This window comes from Phacochoerus africanus, chromosome 6 (assembly GCF_016906955.1).
Source record: "Phacochoerus africanus isolate WHEZ1 chromosome 6, ROS_Pafr_v1, whole genome shotgun sequence".
Classification (NCBI taxonomy): Eukaryota; Metazoa; Chordata; class Mammalia; order Artiodactyla; family Suidae; genus Phacochoerus; species Phacochoerus africanus.
The window spans coordinates 65,832,484-65,853,570 of NC_062549.1; the positions used below are offsets into that span (position 1 = coordinate 65,832,484).

The 21,087-nt window shown below is 41.9% G+C and overlaps 2 protein-coding genes across 4 annotated transcripts in view; both read right to left on the reverse strand.

Annotated features, from left to right (window-relative positions):
• Window positions 1-8,271: 8,271 nt before the first annotated feature.
• LOC125129261 (uncharacterized) lies at window positions 8,272-10,573 on the reverse strand. The gene has a single exon (XM_047783784.1). The coding sequence runs from the start codon at window positions 10,571-10,573 to the stop codon at window positions 9,809-9,811; it is 765 nt and encodes a 254-aa protein (XP_047639740.1). The 3' UTR covers window positions 8,272-9,808.
• LOC125129260 (extracellular sulfatase Sulf-1) overlaps window positions 10,507-21,087 on the reverse strand; it is a 155,414-nt gene continuing 144,833 nt past the window's right edge. The window contains exon 21 of one of the 3 annotated variants that reach the window (XM_047783782.1): window positions 10,507-10,587. In XM_047783782.1, the coding sequence (XP_047639738.1) occupies window positions 10,557-10,587 (31 nt within the window). In that variant the 3' untranslated portion in view covers window positions 10,507-10,556. The remainder of the gene's footprint in view (window positions 10,588-21,087) is intronic. The other 2 variants (XM_047783781.1, XM_047783783.1) reach the window with 2 other exon arrangements.

The following is a 21,087-nucleotide window of genomic DNA, read 5'->3' on the forward strand; positions in this document are numbered from 1 at the left end:
CAGTAGCTGCAGTAACAAACCAAAGCCTGGCCCTGGAAATGTCAGCCATCAAAAAAGCGACCTCCATGGAGGAGGTATCGGCAGTCCCACCTTTCACCAACCACTAAGAAAATTCTCCCTTGGTTTGCATTTCTAGCTTGCATTCCTTGGTGGCCTTAGAACCAGAAAGTTTCTTTTTGGAGCCTGTTTTGTATCAACTACAGGTGCACCAAAGAGGAGCTTCCTAGTTTAAGTGGACCTGAAGCATTTGCAGAAATCCTCTGGTTGTGTCTAGGAGCAGCTGGAGAGCCCCAACCTAGGGTGACAGCCCATTATACTTTTTGTGATTTTGTGTGTACTGAAAACATCCTACATGACACAGAAATGTGAATATAACTATTGATATGGAGGTGCATACTGAGTATCCTAAGTAGCAGATAGGTATCAGAACACTGCATAATCCCAGAATGGCCTAGACGGCAGGTTTGCTAACTCTCTGTTACAGCGGCTGGTAGCTATCCTTTTCACACACCTATTCGCATTTCCTCTTCCGTAGTACGGAAGGGAGTGCCGTGGCTGGCAAGGCGAAGTTAGTGGCCTCGTTCTCTTCATCTTTTCTGTCTTCTCTCCTTTCCTCACCCTCCAGGATGCTGCTGTCTGCGTCTGTCCCAGACTTCTTGCTACTTTGAAATCCGATCTGTGTATGTTTGAAGAGGTTATTTTCAGCACTTGGTTTTTACTCAGCCCTAGGAAGGGTCAAATAGGATGAAAACCCTCCCTGGGTATTTGCTTTTGCAACATTAAAAAGTAAATGCCTTGGTGCTAAAAGTATTTCATGCATGTTCACTGCAAAAACAAACAAACAAAACCCACTGAATTCATGGTATTTCACTGAGAAGGGACTGCATGTGCTTTGCTTTTGGAAATCTGGAGAACTTCTCAAAAAACAAGCTCTCATTACTCTCATTACTACAGTTAATCCATGAACTTGACACTGCAAAAATGAAGAGTGTGGGGGGGAATACTTTTTTATGGAAAACCCAGTGCTTTTTATATTTATTTTAACAAGAAAAATCAGATGCTAAAAATAATTTCAGAGAGAGGTGAAAACTGTTTCAGATAGACTTTTCTTATTTCTTTTCCAAAAAAACAAAACAAAACAAAAAACCTTACACCCGTGTACCTTGTTTTTAATATTGAAGTTTGGAAGGTATTGTCTTTTTCTGGTATTCTGCTATTACAGATTAAAATCAAAGGAGAAGATATTATTGATAACTAAAGTAATGGCAGGGATGTATTAAACCAAAGGGGTGAACAAAAGAAGTTTAAAGTTTGTATGTAGAAATGAAAAACAAGGACAATTGGTAAAACTTTATAGTGGGCATTTTTCTTCAAATACATACCTCTCCCCCAAATATTCATCTAGAAGCATCAAACTGGCAGGTCAGCCTCTAACTCCTTAGTTACAGGAAGTGTAATACTGTGTCAAATAAACTGGCATTAGGATCCTAGTGGAGTGTGTGTCCAGCGTGTGTGTTTTTGTTTGTCTAGGTGTGCTTGCGATGAAAGGCTGTTTTGAGTTCTTGAGCAAAGGGAGTTTGATTTTGTGGTTTTTAAAATGACTATTTATTTGAAGACCTCTTAGGGTCATTGAAAAGATGTATAATTTCCTGTGTTCAATGAAATCTATTGTCAATGTACTAATAAACCTTGGTTTACAACATCTGGAATACTTGATTATTGAAAATTCAGAAAAGAGGTAAAAGAAAAAAGAATAAAGTGTGTTGGATTGAAATTAGTTTGTTTCTTAGGATTTTTGTTGTTGGAAGGGATGAAATAATGATGCCAATGTTTTCTCTCTCTATAAAGACCCAGTGTTTATTTTTTTAAAGTTATTGTATTGCTTTTTATTGTGTAAAATTGTTTCATTGATTTATGTCATTAAGAAAGGGGGTGGAGTTCCTGTGGTGGCGCAGTGGAAACGAATCCTGCCAGGAACCAAGAGGTTGCCGGTTTGATACCTGGCTTCATTCAGTGGGTCAAGGATCTGGCATTGCTGTGGCTGTGGTGTAGGTTGGCGGCTACAGCTCCAATTAGACCCCTAGCCTGGGAACCTCCATATGCTTTGGGTACGGCCCTAAAAAGACAAAAAGAAAGAGGGTTACCAGTAGAGTGCTTTGATGGGATTAAATGGGCTCAACTTACTCTGGAAAATGGCAGTAATGAACTCTTTATGTAACTGATAACTCTGCCTCAAAACCAAATGTCCTATGTGTGAACTATTAGGATTATAGTTTTAGGAACCTGCAGTACTGCATTTTCCATTGAGTCATCAAAGACAGTAATTTTAACTATTTCACCACTTACCTATTCCAATTCAAATAGAATTTGGGGTTGCAGAATTATGCGCCTTGAATGTGGTTGGCATTATTCAGGATAGGCTACATTATACGTATGGAACATGCCAACCTCCAAATCTCAGTGGCTTCATAGCACAGAGATTTATTTCTCATTTACAGAACATGTCTCTATGGGTCGTTTCCAGAGAGACCCTCAGAAATCCCGTCTGACAAAGACTTCCCCATTTTGAGGTTGCATCATTTAGAACTTTAAGGGTTGCTGAGACAAGGAAAGGAAGGGCCCAGAGAAAGGCAAAGGGACTTGGCTCTTTCTCAGCCCTGAAGGGACACATGTCACATTGCATTAGTCTGAACTAGTACCACGTCCCTGCTTAAGTGCTGGGATCCTGGCAGTGTTGGGGAACATATGGCAGCCCTTTGATGGGTATTATTCTTTGCCACACAGTTGACCATGATCAGGTAAGGATATTCCTAAAGGAGTCCAACTCATTTTTATAAAAACTGGTAAATCGAGGGCAATTCTCAAGCATAAAAAGTAATTTCCAAAGGAGTTCATATCAAAGCTTGGTCAACACAGCAGTTAAATGCTCCCTTTCCTTAATCTCTACTAGATAATAAGCGAATCTTGCTCAAGGGGCCCAGGAGCTGGCTTGAGACTGGAGGAAGAACTTGTGGTCGGACAAGAAAAAGTCCTGGATGTTGAGGTCTTGTCTTATGTCCAGCAGAGTTCTCTAAGTAAACTGGCATCTAAAACTTTTAGGTGAGAGGCGGAAGGAGCTAAAGGAGCCATGGAAATAACAGCATGACTCATAGACTGAAGTGCAAAGTGGTTATATTTAGACTCCAGCCTCAAGCACCCTAGGTGGAAAGCAGGGCAATTGATTTCCATTTCTCACTCCATCCCGCCCTTGCACACCTAAACTAAAAGGTCACAGTGGCCCAAGACACATGGACTATTGGAGGGAGCATTTGCATCTGTGCTGACTTCTGGGTGAACCTTTCTTTTCCTCCCTGGCTTGGTGCATTTATCTAGGGAGCCATTTATGCAAAGAGCAAATAATAACCCCTGCCCAATTCTACCATCTTCTCTTCAATGACGTGTGCAATTTAAGCAAAAGGGTTTCTCTTGAATCTCTTCAATACCCACACTTTCAAGGGAGAGGCAGAGCCATTCTGGATACTATGCTGTTTGAAATACACACACAAGAGAACCGTTTCTCTTTAAGAAATGAAGGGAGGAGTTCCCATCGTGGCGCAGTGGTTAACGAATCCGACTAGGAACCATGAGGTTGCGGGTTCGGTCCCTGCCCTTGCTCAGTGGGTTGACGATCCGGCGTTGCCGTGAGCTGTGGTGTAGGTTGCAGATATGACTCGGATCCTGCATTGCTGTGGCTCTGGCGTGGGCCAGTGGCTGCAGCTCTGATTAGATCCCTAGCCTGGGAACCTCCATATGCCGCAGGAGCGGCCCAAGAAATGGCAAAAAGAAAAAAAAAAAAGAAAGAAAAAAAAAAGAAATGAAGGGAGCAGAAAGGTTATGAATGTGGCCACTCATCTTCCTTGCTTTGTCCCAGACTTGGTAAAACCTCAGCATTTTAAGAGCTGTTAAAAAACATCCAGTGCCTTTCTTTTTCTTGAAATTGCCATCTGGGCAGAGATGGCCTCTGTAGCTTCAGGGTATGGGAGCCAAAAACGTTTTTTAATTGCACAGGGTCATTGGAAAGCAAAGAGATCAATATTCAGTGCTCACTCTTGAATTTAAATGTCAAAGTTTGATGCAGTTCCAACTCATAACACTGATATAAATCAGTAGAAGGCCAAGCTATTCTTTGGCCTGCTGGAATGGCCAAGATCCTAGGCACTGAAAAAGAATGAGTCTGCTATGGATCAAGTTGTTCTAGGTGTTTTCTTGTCGAAATGGTTGTACTGCTGCCCTTTTTTTTGTTTTTGTTTTTGCATTTTGGGGCTGCCCCCGTAGCATAGGCTAGGGGTCTAATTGGAGCTGTAGCCGCCGGCCTACACCAGAACCACAGCAACGCCAGATCCAAGTTACCTCTGCGACCTACACCACAGCTCATGGCGATGCCAGATCCTTAACCCACTGAGTGAGGCCAGGGATCGAACCCACAACCTTATGGTTCTTAATTGGATTCATTTCCGCTGCGCCGTGACGGGAACCTCCCTCCCACCTTTTTTTCCTTTTTTTTTTTTTTTTTTTTTGATTTTAGAAATCCGCTTTGCCAGGGCCCAAGTCCTGGCACCTGGCAAAGAGGTCTTTAGTTGCGCTAGAGTGACACCTAATGGTCATTATGGGAAACACATGCTCTGCTAATCTCGGCCCTTCCGGTTCCTCCTGGGTTTGAGTTCCTAATACATATTAGGGTGGCAAGGTTGATGACATCTCCTCTTCTGCTGACACCTATTAGTGGTTGGCTTGGTTCCCCTCTGGCTCTGGGTCTCCTGTGCTGTGCAGGCTGGGAGGTGCAGTAACGTAGGGGAAGAGGTTTGGCAGGGGGAAGGATGCAGATTCTGGAGTCCTGGGATGCCCACCTGTGTGGGGGCTAGAAATTCAGAACAGAAGGGAGATACCTTTAATCACCACTTCTATTCGTCAGCAGAACAGTGAAGCAATGCTGAGCACAAAAGACCGCAACATTTGCAGCTCCCTTTGCCGCCCCCCAGCACACCTCCCCCCCCAACCCCGCCCTCCGCCGTCTGCCGTGCTTTCCCTAGTACCAGGGAGCAGGAGCATCCTCATCTCAACAGGGAAAAATCTAATTCTTGAAAGTATTGTCTCTGCTTCATACAGCAGTGGGCTCACTTTCAGCCCAAGGTACTGTGCTGGGGAAGTTCCTTACACCCGCCGCACAACTTAGGGGGAGGTGAGTCTTCTGGACCAACATCAACAGGAGGCACATGAGGCCAGAAATGGGGGCAGGAGTCAAGTTATGAATGTGGCCAGTTGTTCCTCACTCCCTTGGCTTCAGGCAACATCAGTGTTTCTTTTTGTTTTTGTTTTTTGTCTTTTGTCCTTTTAGGGCCGCACCTGTGGCATAGGAGGTTCCCAGGCTAGGGGTCGAATCGGAGCCATGGCCACCGGCCTACACCAGAGCCACAGCAACGCAAGATCCGAGCTGTGTCTGAAACCTATACCACAGCTCACGGCAACGCCGGATCGTTAACCCACTGAGTGAGGCCAGGGATGGAACCCACAACCTCATGGTTCCTAGTCGGATTCATTTCCTCTGTACCAACATCAGTGTTGAGAGAGACTGAGCAATGGGCAAAGTATTATGTCCAGGGATTGGGGGGTGTGGGCATCCAGGGAAGTTTACATAGAAGGAAAAGGTAAAATTTGAAATGACATGGGAATGAAGGATGGGTGAGAGGTCTATGGGTTGAGATGGGGAATGGAGCTACGCCCAGGAGGTTTAGATGGAAAGTTAGAGAAAAATTCAGACCTGGGCGGGTGGTGCTAAACCAGGGGAAGCTGGTAGTGACAGGCGAGGTGGAGAGGGGAGAAGGTGATGACTAGAAGTCTAGTTTCTGAGCAGGAGGCTGAGGTTGGAGTCGTGGCAGTGAGAGGCTCAGCCGGCAGTGAGTGTGGATGTTGGAGGTGGAGGGGCAGGGGGCAGGGAAGGGGCTTAAGCAGCTTTTACAGCTTTCAGAGCAGCTTCTACAGGGTACAGAAGAAGCAGAGAGGGAGGGGTTAACTACTAATAGTCGGGTTAAACAGAGGGAGACGTGGCAAAGCAATTGGGAAGAGAGCGGAGACAGAAAAGCAGGGAGGAGGGAGAGGAAGATGGAGGGGAAGAGGCTTTTTCTTCTCTTTTGTCTTTTTAGGGCTGCATCCTGGGCATATGGAGGTTCGCAGGCTAGGGGTCTAATCGGAGCTGTAGCTACCCCTTCTGATCCATTTCTGCGACCCACACCACAGCTCACGGCAATGCTGGATCTTTAACCCACTGAGCAAGGCCAGGGATCGAACCCGAGTTCTCATGGATACTAGTCAGGGTCGTTAAGGGCTGAGCCACAACGGGAACTCCCAAGAATTTTTTTAAAGAAGCCAGCTGGGAGGAGCCTCCCGTATTACCTAGCTTGGGTCCAGTAACTAGGTTTTTATCTTGCAGGCAGGCCAACACCAGTTTCACAGTGTTGGGAGTAGCTGGCTGGAGGAGCAGCTGGCTGCACTGCGGATTCTAAAGGCACAAATGCTCTGGCTTAGTGAAGAATTGTTCCAATGAATTAGCACCATCTTCTCTGGGCACATTTTGGGAAAAGCAGCACACATGTATTTGCCGTCCTTGATTCAAATCTCCCATTCTATAGTCAGAGCAGCTGTTTTGGAGGGGTCTGCTGACTTTGTCAAATTCACACAGGTAGTAAAAGCTAGAGTTTGCAGTGAAGTTAGTCTTCTGCAATTTCACGTCTGCAGTTCTTTCTAGGGCTCCTTATCAAATGGGGTCCCACCGTGACCTCTCTTCTCACTAACTTGGTGAGCGTGTGTGTTGGGGCCAGGGTGGCAGGTTCTCCCCTACCCTGCCCGCCCCGCAATGGGCGTGCGCATGTGCATTGAGAAGAAAGTGGAGCGGGGCTGGCCCTCACCTCTGCTCAGTCTCATTTCTAAATCTGTGGGGAATGTGCAGCTGGGAAATCAGCTCAGTCTTCCGGGTGTCGGCTTTGCCGGAGGCCAAATGAAACCCCCTGGCCAATCTCCAAGAGCCCTTCGAGATCTGAAAAAGCCTCTCTTGTGCCCTTTCCACATAGTAGCTACTCCAGAGATAGTTATTGAACCAAAATGGAATTTTCTCCAGGAGAGCAGCATTTGGCCTGTTCACATTTGATGGGACAGGAACAAGGAGGAAGGCATGATGCCATGTCTACAGACAAGACTCTTATCCTGGATTCTTCTCCTGATGAAACTGTGGTGTTATGGGCTGACCTGAGTTCCCTCGAAATTTATGTATCGAAGCCCTAATCCCTGGAGCGACTGTATCTGGAGAGATCTTTAAAGAGGTAAAGTTAAATGAGGTCCTACAAGTGGAGCCTTGATCCAGTATGACTGGCGTTTTTATAACGAGAGATCCCAGGGGTGTGTCTGCACAGAGAAAAGGCCATGAGGACACAGCAGGTGCCCCTCCACCAGCCAAGGACAGAAGTCTCAGGATAAGCCCGACCTGCTGCTACCTCAGCTATGGGTTTTCAGCCTCCAGAACGGTTAGGAAATAAAGTCCTGTTATTTCAGCCACCCAGTCTGTGGTACGATGGCAGCCCCAGCAAACAAATACAGATGGTTTCCTTCAGTATTCCAGGATGGAACTGGCAGATGCCAAAGTCCTTTGCTTTTTTTCCTCTATGATTAACCTTCTGAGCTCTGGACATTTCACAGATGGAAAGCTCCTCCACCTGTAGGGGAGAAAGGTCCTCAGGACATCTGGAGCAGAAGGAAGTCTATGGAACTTGTCAAGCAGGAAACCCGAGGTCTTGAGTTCTCCACCAAGTTCATGGTTCCCCAGAGAACCCAAACTCACTTGGGGGGGGGGTCCTGTCTCCTAGCATTTGAAAAACTCCATTTGTGCTGCCCAAGACTGGCTACATAATTTGGGGATTCACTGAAAAATGGAAACGTGGGGTCCCTTGTTCAAAAACTATTGAGGATTTCAAGATGGCGACAGTAAAGAATTCGACCCAGCCCTGGCCTTGCACAACTGCCCGGTTGCATGCCTGGGAAGCTGCCCCTGGGGGGGACTCCGACGACCTCCCAACAGCAATGAGACACATCTGTGTTGACATCATTACCCTGAGAATGTTCTGTAATACACTGGCTTTGGAGCAATTTGACAAATAAGGCTAGAAACTGAGATGAGGACTCAGTTTTACTTGCAAAAATGGGTAGACCACACAATCTCGGTTAAGTTCATTTCTCTGCAACAGGTAAAGTTTAAACACCTTTTATTTCAAGAATATTGCTTCTAGACTTTCCCGAAGCCAGAATTGTTCTATAAAAGTATTACAGAATATTACACAAGATTAAAAAAAAAAACGCAGTATGCTTCCTAATAACTTGAAGCTTTTTTACAAAGCACGTCATTCATGACCATAAATATGTTTCTTCTGTCATTCAGCCGGTGACACACACATCGGATGAAGCGAGAGTTATTTTTAACATATGTACAGAGTCTAAGGTAAAGACTTAAAAGTATCAAAGATTCAACTATAACATATTAATTTTCTTTAAAAGAGTTTACCTTAAGCACTTAAAGAAAACATAATTTACCTATGCATTTGAATTATCTAAAAATAAAATGAAAAGTACTGTTAAGCTAAAAAAAAAAAAAACTTTCTTGGGAAGTTGGCTAGGATACCGGTAACTCTCAATGAGGTAATAATCCTTTTGCTGGTATTTAAACATCTAATGTTATGACAAGAATATTTTCAAGAACACAATTTCAAAAGCAGTTTTGAATGATGCCTTAAAAAAAAACCCAGAACCTGGTGAAGGCCTTAAAAATAATCATACCGACACATATGGTGTTTAAATTATGAAACATTCATGAGTTTGTTTTACTGAAAAAGATTCCTTATGCAAATGCAACATATTTTCTCAACACTGAAGCTTATTAGCCAGGTCAAGAAAACAAAACAAAGATGGAAAAAAAAAAGTCTTCAGTCCTTTGATCCTGTCAAGAAAATAATAAAAATGCAGCAACCTTAAGCATATGATGAGCACACTGAGGCTGGGCAGAAAGAGAGCAGGCGATCTTTGTTTTGTTTACTTATTTATTTTTACTGCCGACATCCTTAGCCATGCCTTTCTGCTAATCAGTTTTAGCAAGTCGAGGTACAACACATGCATTATGTTCTGGAAAAAGTGGTATGCGGGACAATATGTGAGCCATCCTGCGTGTCATCCTTTGGGATCCACTTTGTCACACTGAGAGCAAGCAGACTGTGACAAGCCTGTAGGGTGGGGTAGAGGGGAAGGAACCAAATAGACATGGCGTTCCAATCTCAAAGTGCAAAAATCACGAACTAAAAATGAGGGCACGGAAAAATTCCAGTGGTTAAAAACGAATCAAAACCACATTGACGTGCGCAGTGGAATGTGGATTAAAAGGTTCACCGAGGAGATCAAGGTTCAGAAACTCAGAAAAGGCACAATTCTAGCCATCATGACGGAATAACATTGCTACACGCATGTCCCTACAACTTTCAAAGATAATACTGTTTTAGTACCCCCGCCCCCCAACAAACAAACATAATCCCACAAGGGGAGTCACTTTCTCCCCTTGGTGAATCGTGACTTTGAGCCCCAAGTTCTTGTGCGCGGACCACTCGCATGCGCATTAACGTCCGCTGCGCGGGTGTCCCTGGGGCAAGTTTGGAATGTTGGTTGTCATGATTGCCTTTATTAGTTGACTAGGAAAAAGTTAAAAAAAAAATACTGTGTTTAGGGTAAGGGAACAGGGCATCTAATCAGAGGACAGTGGAAAGGAGGCACTGCCTTCCTGACCCTGGAAGCTCCCCCTTCTGTGATTCTCTTCCACCTTGTTCGACATCCTCTCGGTGCTGCTGGAGGAAGCAGCCTGCTCCACGGTGGACACTTTCATCATCCGCACAGGAAGATGCAGGCGGTCGTCGGCAACATCTTCTCTTGGGTGATCGTCCTGGGGAAGTGCCTTCTGGTGCCCGCTCCTGGGCTGCCCCAGCTCGGCCGGGCCATCGCCACTCCAATCAGGTTCAAGACGCTGGATCCCTTCACGTTCCATCCATTTGTCAGTTTTATGATTTCTCCAGTGTTCAGAATTCAAACGATTGACTTCCGGAATGTCGTTATTCCATTCAAGTTTACTCTCGGGACTGAATGTGGGTCGATTCCAATGCAGGGTTGGAAGGTCAGCTGGCAAGGTCAAAGGAGGCGCTTCTTCAACCCTACGCCGGGGGTCTTTATCTGACTCCGCGGAGGCTGTCTCTGCCGGAGCAGAGCGCTCAGCAGACACAGCCAGGAACCCATCACTCTGAGCACTTGTAGTCTGGTTTATTCTATTTTGCTCATGGTGACGGTTCAGCAGTGCAAATACTCTATCTACATCCTTCAAGTAATTAGTCCAGTCAACCAGACTAAGTCTAGAGTTCTGTCTGTCCTCGTAGATGCTTCCATTCCCACCGTAAACCTCCTCCAGGCCTTGCCAGTTGACGTCTGCAGTGAGAGGGGCCAGGTTAACCTTCCCATCCATCCCATAACTGTCCTCTGTGAAAAGAGAAGGAGGTGGGACCTTAGCGGGGAAAAGATTTCCTGCTTATGGAATAAGCAACTCACACTTTATATGGCACACATCAACTTGAAACATAACATTAAAAAGTATATTTCTCTAGTAATTTGTTATTGAGGAGTGGCCTTAGGTTACAAAAGTGACTGAATGATAATGAAATCTGGAAAGAGGATCAAATGGGTGAAAACTTCTATGACCAGGCTTGGTTGCTACTGGAAATACACGGGTATTTTACAGTGTTCTACTCCTGGCTCTACTCAAGTCATCTCTGCAACCAGGAAATCCTGTGAGAGAGCTTGGGTCTTGGTTCCTCATCAGTCAAGTGTGGAAATAGTTTATGTGATAAAACCTTTACTACTTACAGGGTTGTTGGGGGAATGATGTGTTTCCAAGTATTTTAATGTGATAGGTGATCCTCAGCAAGCTATTTTTGTTTTAAATCCCCTGGCACTCAGTACGAAACTGCATTTGAGTGCAATTAAACTCTTCAAATTAAGCAAAACTGTTTCTTTGTTTTGTTTTTGTTTTTCTCTAAAAGTTCTAGCCTTTAGATAAATCAATTGTTGAGTGTTTTTTTTCCCCCCAGCATGCAAAGACTACACTAGCTTTCTCTCTCTCAGACTTTTCTACATCACCAAGATGACCACAGTTCTGCAGAAAACAACATCTTTTCTCTAGGTGTGGCCAAGTACTACTTAGAAAGAGGTGGCCTAGATGAATGCAATGAATTATAAAGCAATACAGATGAGCAGGAAGAGGAAGTAAAACTACACAAGCTCCACACCCTCAGTATAACTAGAAGATAGAGAATTCTATAATCTTCAAATCACCTGTAATTAAAAGAAGAAGTTAATACTAAATCTCAGTAGAGCTGCATGTTACACTTTTGGTGCAAGCCTGGGGAAAATAGTAGCGAGAAAAAGGAAGTGAGAATGGAGTTAAAAATGTATTTGAAACCATTGCTGGAAAGAATGTCAACCTGAAGTATAAAATACTATAGAGTTTTGGCAAATCACAGTAATGACAATGAGGAAGAATCTTCAAAGGGCTCATGAATCAAGGTGGCAGTTTTGAAAGGCATCACTTCAAGGAGAAAAGGGGACAAAGGAAGAGGGAAACATCCTTTGGAAACTGGGTGATAAAAGAAAAAAGAAGCCATGGTGGGGGGGAGCATTTCAGGTCCTGCAAGAAAAAAAGAGAAACAAAAAATTGGGGGACACACAACCTCTTCAAATCCCATCCTCAAATAATAATAAAATAAAAAGGTAAAAAAAAGGTATACGTGGTTACACTGACAGAAAAGGATCTTCTTAAACTAGGCATCTTGTAAATACTTGAAGTTCATTAAATTAATAAAAGGAGTCTAAATACAAACAAAATTATTACAAAAGAAACAGAAAATAAGAATAAAAATTCTATCATCTTATGAAAATGTCCCTGCCAAAATAAACTATGAAGTGGAGAAAACTACAACATAACACTGCTAAGTACATTACATCTTCTCAATCAAACATCTGAGGATGTGAAAGCCATCTTAAATCAGAAATGAAACTGTGAACCAGGGATTGTATATCCAGTCAAGCTCTCCATCAAATATCAAGGCTACAGAAAAACAGTTTCAAACATGTGACTGTGCAATAGCTCTTGAACAGTTTTCTAGGGGATGTGTCATTCAACCAAGAAATCACTGGGGAAACTTCAGCAAAAGGATTGAAGATGAGCATTTAACATTTATTGGGACATTTCTAGAGCTCTCTATATTATAATGCTCTATGAGCATTTATTAGATCCAGGAGTAAAAGAAAGGTAGGGGAAGGGATACACACACACACACACACACACACACACACACACACACACACACACACACACACACACACATATACATTTTATATGACAAAGTAGAAATAATCCAACTAAAACTGGGAGAAGTAGAAAAGCTGGAAGATAATAGGTCATTGAGTATCATTCAAGTAGTAGTTGGTAGTCAAAGAACACCATTAAAAACTGACCAATGCAATAACATAAGATTAAATAAGAAACAGGGGAGTTCCCGTCGTGGCACAGTGGTTGGGGAATCCGACTAGGAACCATGAGGTTGCAGGTTCGGTCCCTGCCCTTGCTCAGTGGGTTAACGATCCGGCGTTGCCGTGAGCTGTGGTGTAGGTTGCAGACGCGGCTCGGATCCCGCGTTGCTGTGGCTCTGGCGTAGGCCGGTGGCTACAGCTCCGATTCAACCCCTAGCCTGGGAACCTCCATATGCCGCGGGAGCGGCCCAAGAAATAGCAACAACAACAACAACAACAACAACAAAACAACAACAAAAAGACAAAAATAAATAAATAAATAAATAAATCAGAAACAGGGATTTGGGGCATTAAGAATGTATAAGTTCGGAGGCAACCGACAGAACAGGAATACAAAATCTACTAAGTTTCAAAGGTGGGAGAGGAAGGGCAACCATCTTCATAAAGAAGAAACCTGTATAAGATGCAATGAGAAATACACAGAAACGGTAATAGGAGATACTCAATCTAAGACAGGTCACACGGACTCAAAATATAGAAGATTGAAATATATAATCAATCAAAATATATAATCAATCAAGTAGTTCTCACAGATACGTATCCAAGGGTCATATACTCTGAGAATAGAGATTCCACTTTCTCAAACACGCACAGAAAGTCACGCAATTTGATTACATATTAGGTCACGAAGAATACATCAGGAAGTTGCATAAGGTAGAAATGTTACAAACAGCACTCTGATAAAATACTATAAAACTAGAAGTTAATTAAAACAAGAAAGCCCTTTAATCTGGAAATGAATAGACCTTCTATTAAACATCTTCTGGGTGAAAAGGGAAATACAAATCTAAAATTATAGAATTTCTTAAACATAATGCTAATGGAAAACAGCAGATTAGAATTTATGATGCATTTAAAGCAGTAACTAGAAGAAAATTCATAGCATTACACACTTCCGTCACAAAAAATAAATAAATCAAACCCTCAAACTCAAAAGGCTGGATAAAAAGAAAGCACAAAGAAAGAAATAATAAAAATACAAGCAAAATGAGGTAGTGAAGAGAAAAATGACATATCTAATTATTAAATCAAATTTCTGGTTCTTTCAAAAAAGTATCAAAATGGACTGTCACTAGCTGACCTAATTAAGAAAAAGTGGAGAAATTTCAGAGTTCCCATTGTGGCACAGCAGAAACAAATCTGACTAGGAACCATGAGGTTGAGGTTCAATCCCTGGCCTCACTCAGTGGGTTAAGGATCTGGCATTGCTGTGAGCTATGGTGTAGGTCACAGATGTGGCTTGGATCTGGTGTTGCTGTGGCTGTGGCTGTGGCGGGCAGCAACAGCTCTGAGTAGACCCCTAGCCTGGGAACCTCCATATCCTTTGGGTGCAGCCCTAAAAAGACAAAAGACAAAAGACAAAACACACACACACCAAAAAAAAAAAAAAAGAAAGAAAAAGGGGAGAAATTTCAAATATTCAAAACAGAAAATGACAAGAGAAATAATCATTGAGATATAAAAAATTTAAAACATGGGCAACTACTTTGCAAATATCAAAACAAATAAATTGAAAGCCTAGGTGAAAGAGATAATTATCTAGGAAAATACATCTTCTTGAAATGGATTCAATAGTGATAGAAAGCTTAGATAGAACAATTTCCAGAGAAGGAAAAGGTTTATAACCTTTATGTAGATTATTTGTTTATAAAAACTACTATAAGAACTTTATATCAGCTTTATAAGAACTGCACTCCAAAAAAGCCCCAGTTCCATACAGTTTCACAGGGGAATATTCTCAAACCTTCAAGGAAAAGAGACTCTTAATGCTATACAAACAGTTCCAGAGCAGAAAACCAGAGAAAACGTTCAAACTCTCTTTATGAAGCAAGCAGAGCACTGTTGGCTGTGGTAGGTGGAAGAGTGGACACCCACCATCTACTGATGTCCCCATCCTAATTCGTGGAAACTGGTTTTGTTGCCTTACATGGCAAAAGTGACTTTGCAGATGTGAATTAAGTTATGGATTTTGGGATGAGGAGATTATCCAGGCATAGCTAGGTGGGGCCAAGGTAATCCCAAATGTCCTTTTCAGGGAAAGGGAGGCAGGAGAGTCAGAGAAAAATGTGACCTCAGAGGCATAGGCTAGGGAGAGAGAGTGAGGTATTGAGATTTGAAGATGCTACATTTTTTTTTCTGCAGCATGTGGAAGTTCCTGGGCCAGGGATTGAATTTGCACCACAGCAGTGACAATGCTAGACCCTTAAGCTGCTGAGATACCAGGGAACTCCCTAAAGATGCTACATTTTTAGCTTCAAAGATGAAGGAAAGGACCAAAGAACAAGGAATGCAGGCAGCTTTAAAAGCTGGAAAAGGCAAGGAAATGGGTTCTTTCCAAGAGTGCCCCCAGTGGAAGGAATGCAGACCTGCTGGTACCTTGATTTTGGCACTTTAGTACTTGATTTAGTACTGTATGCACAGCGAACTACATTCAGTATCTTGTAATAACCTATAATGGAAAATAATCTGAACAAAATAATCTGGATCACTTTGCTGTATATCCAAAACTAACGAAACATTGTAAATAAACTATATTTCCATAAAATAGTTGTTTTGAAAAAAAGTTTTCAGGGAGTTCCTGTTATGGCACAGTGGAAATGAATCTGACTAGTATCCATGAGGATGCAGGTTCAATCCCTGGCCTTGCTCAGTGGGTTGGGGATCTGGCATTGCCATGAGTTGTGGTGTAGGTCGCAGATGCAGCTCAGATCCCATGTTGCTGTGGCTATGGCGTAGCCCAGCAGCTACAGCTCTGATTTGACCCCTAGCCTGGGAACTTCCATATGCTGCAGGTGCGGCCCTAAAAAAAAAAAAGAAAAATTTCAGACTTATGACCTCTGGAAATGTCAGAGAATAAATCTGTTGTTTTAAGGCATAACTATAATTAGTTATAGGGGCAACAGGAAATCCATATGGTACCTAAAAAGATAGTGCTAACATAAACAAAATTTCAGACTGAGACGATTTATTAAGATACAAAAATTGTAAATGAAATATTAATGAAGAGAACTCAACATTATATTAAGAAAATAACACATAATGGCCTAGTAAAATATATTCCAGAAACAAAAGGTTGGTTCATTTTTGGCAAATCTATTAATATATCATGTCAGATCTAAAGAGAAAAGTTATTTGAGCATCTCCATAGATGATGAAAAGGCTTTATTTGGGGGGGCTGCACCCGTGGCATATGGAAGTTCCCAGGCTACGGGTCAAATCGGAGCTACAGCTGCTAGCCTATGCCACAGCCACAGCAATGCCAGATCCTTGACCCACTGAGCTAGGCCAGGGAACAAACCCGCATCCTCATGGATACTAGTCAGGTTTGTTTCTGCTGCACCACAGTGGGAACTCCCTGAAAAGGCTTTTGACAAATTCAACACTCACTGTTGATAAAAACACTTTAAAAAAGAATTGAAGGCTATTTCCTTAATGTGATAAAAATGTATATAGCTTAGTCCTAAAGTCTGCTTCTCTTTTCATGGGGAAGTCCTAAGAGTATTTTCAATAAAAAACAGGGACAAGGTAACATTGTATGAAAGTATTAGTTCATTCAATTAAATAAATCAATTAGAGATATACAAACAGGAAAGGAAGAAATGCTCTTTCTACTTGCAAACATATGACAGTGTGTCTGGAAAATCCAAGAGAACCCATGACAAAGTTGACTCAAAAAAAAAAAAATCAAAAAGTAGCAGGATGCAAAATTAATATATAGAAGCCAATAGCCCTCATATACACAAGCAGTAATCAAATAGAGGTTTTAATGATGCAGGGAAACCCTATTTACAATAGAAACAAAGATGATAAAGTGCTTACAAATAACTTAGGAAATGTTCAAAACAAATAAGAAAACACTTTAAAAAGCTCCTAAAAGACCCAGGAGTATACTTGGCCAAATAGACATCCTCTGTTTTTGGATAGAAGATTAAGCATCATAAGGATATAATTTTTTTCTGATAGCCAATATTTTATTTCATTTTGTCTTATTCTATTCTATTTATTTACTTTAATTTTTTTTTAGAGCCCCACCTGCAGCATATGGAAGTTCCTGGGCCAAGGGTTGAAAAGAGCTGCAGCTGTGGCCTACAACACAGCCACAGCAACACAGTGGGATCCCAGCTGCATCTGTGACCTACACCTCAGCTTGTGGCAACTCAGGATCCTTAACCCACTGAACAAGGCCAGGGATCAAAAGTGCATTCTCACAGAGACAACATTGGGTCCTTAAACTGCAGAGCCACAATGGGAACTCTTATTTTATTCATTTCATACTTAAGTATAGTTGATTTACAATGTTGTGCTACATTCACAATGTTGTGCTGCTTTTAGTTTCAGGTGTACCGCAAAGTGATTCGGTTTTATATAACCATGTATCTTTTCTTTTTCAGATTCTTTTCCCTTATAGGTTATTACAAAATATTGAGTAGAGTTCCCTGTGTACACAGTAGGTCCTTGTTTATCTATTTTATATATAGTAGTGTGTGTACCTTAATCCTAAACTCCGATTTATCCCTGCCCCCATGTTTCCCCTTTGGTAAACATAAATTTGTCTTCTATATCTGTGGGCCTGTTTCTTTTGGTTTCTTTGTATATTCAAACATATACTGAACTCTTCATCAGCAGGTTGGTTTTTGCAGTAGTGTGATTTAGCAGTTCTGCAATGGCTCGCTGTGTACCGCAGCATGGAACAAAGGAGTTAATCCACTGAGGGAATGGGAACCGCATGTCTCATTGTTGGAAAAGGAAATTCTAACATAGGAACTAGAATGAACCTTGTGCTGCAGAATTAGAATTAGAGGCATCAAGGATTTGGCATTGCCGTGAGCTGTGGTGTAGGTTGCAGGTGTGGCTTGGATCTGGTGTTGCTGTGACTGTGGCGTAAGCTGATAGCTGTAGCTCCGATTCGACCCCTAGCCTGGGAACCTCCACATGCTGTGGGTGTGGCCCTAAAAAGACCAAAAATAATAAAAAAAAAAGAATTAGAGGTATCAGTATAAACATATGTTTTTACTAAGTCTATATCCACATAGGGATAGCTGTTCAGTATATGTATGTGTATATTTTAGCTCTGGCCACCAAAAGGGTCTAGATACAAAGACACCTTGTTTATACACTTCAAACCCAGATCTTGGTATCCTAATGCCATCCCCTATTTAAAAGGAACAGGGGTCCTTTGGAGAAATGGCTGATTCCAGATGTGTGGGGGGGTAAAAATACAAGCTGTGTGGGGAACGTATTGTTAGGCTAAATGGCAAGCAAAGGGCTCAAAAGATGATGAGGATGCATCCACAGGACACAAAAGCCACCTGAAAAGATACTATTGGCTAAATCTGGGACTCCTTGATCATCCAAACAAAGAATGGCAGCAGAAGAGTATCCATGGAATAAAATGAGGATCTATGAGTCCATACTGAACTAAATAAATAAATAAACAGAAAGAAGGGAAATCTCTTCTCCATGGTAGAATACCGCTTAAGAAATAGGAATGATTGAGTTAGAAAAATTGCCCATTTGCAGCCACCATCATCATAGTGATTCAGGTAAGAATCAGGAATTCCTACCAAAGCTAGTGGATGAATTACTTAGGAGCTAGAAAAGGAAACATGGGAATTTTGGGGTGGATTAGCTACCTTACCCAAATCATCAAAGGCAATGATTATTTCATAGACATGTCACGGAGCTCCTGATAAAGTATCCTGAGGGCTCAGCATTACTCCTGTGGTTTTCCTGCCCCCAAAGCACCGCTTCAGTCCAATCACGGAGAAACATCCAAACAACCCCAGCTGAGGGACATTTTTCGAAATGGCCTGTGTACTTTAGAATGTCATGAATGATGATGAAAAGGCGAGGAATTATTCCAGGTGGAAGGAGATTTAAAAGATAATTTACAGTAATGTGTGATTCTGGACTGGATGCCAGGCCAGAAAAACAAAAATGAAAAAGCCCATAAATATGACATTATTGGGACAATTGGGAACATTTGAATATGGGTTGTGGATTAGATAACTGTATTGTATCAATGTTAAATTGCTTGGTTTTGATAAATGGATAACAGTTACGTAAGAAAAGTTTTTGTTCTTAGGAAATATGCGCTAAAACATTTATATTACTTGCAAATAATTCAGAAAAAAAAAAAGGTGGGTGTGCGCGCCACGCGCATTTGTGTGTGTGTGTGTGTGGGTGTGTAAAAAGAGAGAACAAGAGAAAACAATGAGGCAAATGGGGTGAAATTCCTTGGAATTACCCTTGTAAAATTATTTCAAAATATAAAATGAAACCATTTATTAGAACCTAAATTTTCCACACATCTTTTTCTGGTTTCTGCCAGTCCTCATCTCACCGAAAAAAATCTTTTTCGTGGGTTATTCTGAAGCCCTTCATTCAGAGAGGAAAGGTGTGGATAGATTTCTCCTGAAAAGTGAATTCTTGAAATAAATGTGAATGATTTCAAGTTACAATTTTCCTCCAGCCCCGGAAATAGAAAGGTTGGGAAACCACTAAGGCAAATATGAAAACACGTGCAGGTTTCAAGCTGAGTCACATTCCTTTCTGGATGACACTTAACAGACTTTTAAAAATATGACCACCTAATCATGTCACCCTGTATTCTACAGATGGGTAACTTGGAGATGGCATAGCGTGGAATTTCAGCTCTTCCTGGAGAAGTGTTGAAATCAACAAGAGCTACCAGTGTCATAGCACCATAAAAAGCAGAATGGATGCTTTCCACACAGACGCCAAGACCTCTTCATCTTATTCTTTTCCTTCTCTTACTTGGCCTCCGCCTCCCAGAACAACGTACAATGATTTTGAAAGCACCAGACTCTCTCCCCAGAGCACCTGCATTTATTCCTACAATGTGCTTCTCTGCCTCACCATCCTGGTCAGCTCTCAGCCTTCAGCATTCAGGTTGAGCATCAGCCGCTCCACAAAGGCCCTCGTGATCACCTCTCCCCTTCCTCTGGAGTTCCCCCATCCATGACAGCGTCCACCTGTCATGGTTCTGAGTACCAGAGATCAACGACTAAGTTTGAATTTCACCTGGCAAGGTGTCTACAGTTTCAAGGAGCAAGTAATAGGTCAACTGGAAATCCATAAAGCATTATAGTTTTGGCAATCATTGCTAACTGACAGGATATTTTAATTAATGTGGCAATTACTCTCCCCAAGTTTCATTTCTGAGGGCACTAATTTGATTTTCAAAATTGAGATCGCCTGAACAGAGATCTTACATTGTAAGACTATATATAATATAGTCTTTCTCCTAAGCTCCGCTATATGTCCTCCTTGAATGTTCTTTTCTGAAGGCACAGGATTTCCAATATTTGGAACCAAATCAGTAGGCATGCTGGGTGATTTTCAGGCTGCTTGAAACATGACATGGTTTCAATTGAAGTGGAATTTGATTTGGGTTTTGAAATTTCAGAGACTCTGAATTGATGTCTGGCATAGAAACTAAAAGCCAATTGTAAATATCTATTTATAGTCATTTGCTATGCATAGAAGAATTCTAATTTATGTAATTTTTTGATGAATTGCAGGAATTCACATAAAGTAGACTATGAACATTAAGCTAAAGAAGGCAGTAGAGAAATATGAGTACACATAAGCTATACCATGTATTCATAGATGAATAACTTTGTTTAGTCAATGGCTTATTAAAATAACATGCCTGCTGATTGGGGTGCATGCATGTAATCTTTCCTCTTAATATTTAATCAGTAATAAAACTTCTAATTTTATCATCCATTAATGTGATGGTAAAAGTCCTTCAAAATTCTAGGGCTCTCTGATATGGTCTCTCTCTCACTGTTCAAATACATCAAACATTAATCATAGAACAACATAAATTCTGGGCTTACTTGTGCTAAATACTTTTCAGGTATTATCCCATGTAATCCTTGTGCATTCTTTTTTAAAAAATGGATTTCTTTAAAAAATAAAATTATTTTTTTTTTCCTTTTTAGGGCTGCACCTGTGGCATATGGAAGTTCCCAGGTTAGGTGTCAAGTTGGAGCTGCAGCTGCCAGCCTATGCCACAGCCACAGCAATGCCAGATCTGAGCTGCTTCTGTAGCTCCTGGCAACGCCAGATCCTTAACCCACTGAATATGGCCAGGGATCAAACCTGCAACCTCACAGACACTATGTCAGGTTCTTAACCCACTGAGCCACAATGGGAACTCCCTTATGCATTCTCAGGTATGTGTTTATTACCATCTTTTAGGGATTAAAAAATTAACTCAATTGTCCAAGAGCATTAGCATAGCGTAGAGAATAAAAGCACATGATAGAACCAGGTCCCTAGGTTGGGCTGTCTCTTCCACCATGTATCAGCTGTAGCGTCTTGGGAATGTTAGTCTCTCTGTGACTCAATCTACCCATTTGG

What these genes read in the sequence shown, in the direction of transcription:
- LOC125129261 (XM_047783784.1), bottom strand. Translation starts at nt 10,573, where the DNA reads ATGGATGGGAAGGTTAACCTGGCCCCTCTCACTGCAGACGTCAACTGG.